General features: G+C 42.8%; 1 protein-coding gene across 3 annotated transcripts in view; it reads right to left on the minus strand.

Annotated features, from left to right (window-relative positions):
• The window catches only part of pdia6 (protein disulfide isomerase family A, member 6), a gene marked incomplete at its 3' end in the record, with an annotated part of 8,416 nt that overhangs the window by 1,924 nt on the left and 3,910 nt on the right, over positions 1-2,582 (minus strand). For 2 of the 3 annotated variants that reach the window (XM_032543134.1, XM_032543136.1), the window contains 4 exon segments: positions 346-486; positions 1,276-1,390; positions 1,834-1,964; positions 2,047-2,153. In XM_032543134.1, coding sequence (XP_032399025.1) covers positions 346-486; positions 1,276-1,390; positions 1,834-1,964; positions 2,047-2,153 — 494 coding nt within the window. 3 annotated transcript variants of the gene reach the window in all.

A 2,582-nucleotide genomic window follows, 5' to 3' on the forward strand; every position in this document is an offset into this window, starting at 1 on the left:
CCCCCCCCTTTTAAGTCTAATTTTGGTAACAAGTGTGTTGTTGATCAGAGAGCTCTTTGAATTTTGTGTTGATTTAGTCTGAATTTGTTTTTGTTTGTGGTCACTGCTCATGATCAAACAGACAATATTTAAGTCACAAGTTTAATCAGTATTTTGCTCAGCCACACAGTTGCAAAATAAACGTTTAATAAAACATTGCGGTTTATGAATTTGAAATTACAAAAAGCATCATCAACAGGTGCTTACTTAAAGCTCTTCTGGCCCAATTTTGTCCATTAAGTCTAATACCAGCACTATTAACCTCTCATACATGAATGTATGAAGCGATTGCACAAGCGTACTGACCTCCAGCAGCTCAGGAGTAGCAGCGTGGTCAGAGAACAGATCCAAAGCCCTCTCGATGATGTCTCCACGGGAGCGGCCTCCTTGGTAGTCTTCGGGCTCCTCACCTTTGCGGAATATCTTGATGGTTGGAAATCCACGGATCTACACACAACATATTGTTCCGTAAAGTTAGCCCCAATGTTTTGCTCTGGGAATTTTTTTGCGACCATAGTCCCATATCTGAGGCAAACTGGCATTGGCTCGGTGCTTGTAAGCACACACTCGAGTGATTTTTTGAACCTTTTAAAAACGTGACACAAGAGAACCATTCCAGATATCTAGCAGGCTAAAGATATGGAGTTGTCAGGGACTCTGCCATGGAGCTCCAGCCATTAGCTGAGGCGAAAACCAGGTGAAGGGACGGCTTGTACTTCACAGTATGTGTTGCATTTGCAACACGGACCAAAGTTGTTGTTGCACTACAGAAAACGAGCTATAAGTAGAACACGTTTGGAAACAGGCTATTTTGTGAACATTAAGCCAAAGACAAAATTCCTTAAGAGCGCTCCATCTATTCCTCTGTTTTTGACTTTGTGTTATTGCTGTGAATCAGCCGAACAACTTGGAGTGCTTGCTTCTAGCGGACATCCAAAAATGGGAAAGTCTTGTAGTGGGAACTTAGCATAAAGTGCTCATATTATGCTCATTTTCATAATTGTATTTAGAGGTTGTACCGGAATAAGTTTACATGGTTTAATTATCAAAAAACACCATACTTTTGTTGTACTGCAAAGCTGCTATTTAAATTTAGTTAAACTTAAACAATGGTTAAAAGTGCAATAGATAAGCTTAGCAGCTGTGGCCAAGATTCATGCAGTTGTGTGTTTAGTTAACAGTGGAGTTTTTTTCCCCACTTTTGTTTCGCGGTGACTAGTATGGCTTCTTACTCACCCCGTAGCGGCTAGACACAGTCTGGTGTACAGTAGCATCAACAGCTCCGAGGCGAACTTTGCCCTTGGTCTGCTCTTTGACAGCTGAAGCTGCAGCTGCCCACTCAGGCTCCAGGCTGTTGACAAAGAGAGTGATAGTTAAAAATTTAAAATAATATATATAGAGTATGATATAGGAATTAAATTCCACAGTAGAGAATTCACAAGGTGAAATTAGATTGTGTGTGTATTGTTTACCAAACAAATCTCTGCTCCTGAAATACTGACTTCAAATGTTGAAAATGTTGCAACTTAACACAAAACCTTTTGAGTAAAGATTACTGTCAACTCTATAATAGTCTCAATAAAACTGGTTTTCAGGCCGGTCTGTGGATTATCCAGATTTACTGGGACATTCAATCCAGAAAGAAATATTGTTGTTTAGTCACAACAACAACAACTTCTGTTGTTTTAGGGTGTGAGAAATCACAGACAGATATTTTGTTAATCTTGCACTAGTGAGGGGGGGGTTCACGGTTTTCCACAACTGCAGATGGACTGTGTCAGGGACCAAACTCACTTTTTGCAGTGCCCACACCAGGGGGCGAAGAACTCCACCATCCACACCTCATCACCCTCCAGCACCATCTTGTCAAAGTTGTCATCAGTGAGCTCGACCACAGCGTCCTTATTGCCAGCGCCGCCGCTCTGCTGAAGGGCAGCTGAGTGTCACTTGAAGTGCACTAAAGTCATTTTAAATTACTGCAACAAAAAGCCAATGCACGGGGTCTACCTGTTTGCTGTAGCCAGAGCCGCCAGACTTGCCGCTCAGCCTCTCTTTCACCAGCGTGCGCAAAGAGTTCATGGCTCCATCCACGATGGCTTGGCTACTGCGTCCACCTGAAGAGTGAAGGGGATACAGAGGTCGGTCATTGCAGCCAAGAACTCATTATAGAACCTCAAAGTCTTCCTCACAATAACTTTAACTAACTCAACAGTAATAAAAAGTGTCCAAAAAGATCTTGGGAGCACATTAGGGATTCAGTAAGAAAGGATGTAGTGTAACCCTTACTTTCCACTGGGTGCGTCTGCGCTGCGTTCCAGAGGGGCCACAACCCCCGCAAGCAATCGCTGCCATTCAAGTCAAACCTGGGTGAAGCGACTCTGCGATCCACTAAAAATACGCGGCAGGTCTATTTTCACAAGGGTTGGGTATCGTTCGGGTTTTATTACAATACTCGAGCTAAAAACAATACTTTTAAATGGTGCGTCATGGTGCAATTCATTTTTGTTGCTATTTGTAGACCCTGGGCCGTCTACAGAGACCAC

The sequence above is a fragment of the Etheostoma spectabile genome, chromosome 18 (genome assembly GCF_008692095.1).
Source record: "Etheostoma spectabile isolate EspeVRDwgs_2016 chromosome 18, UIUC_Espe_1.0, whole genome shotgun sequence".
NCBI classification, from domain to species: Eukaryota; Metazoa; Chordata; class Actinopteri; order Perciformes; family Percidae; genus Etheostoma; species Etheostoma spectabile.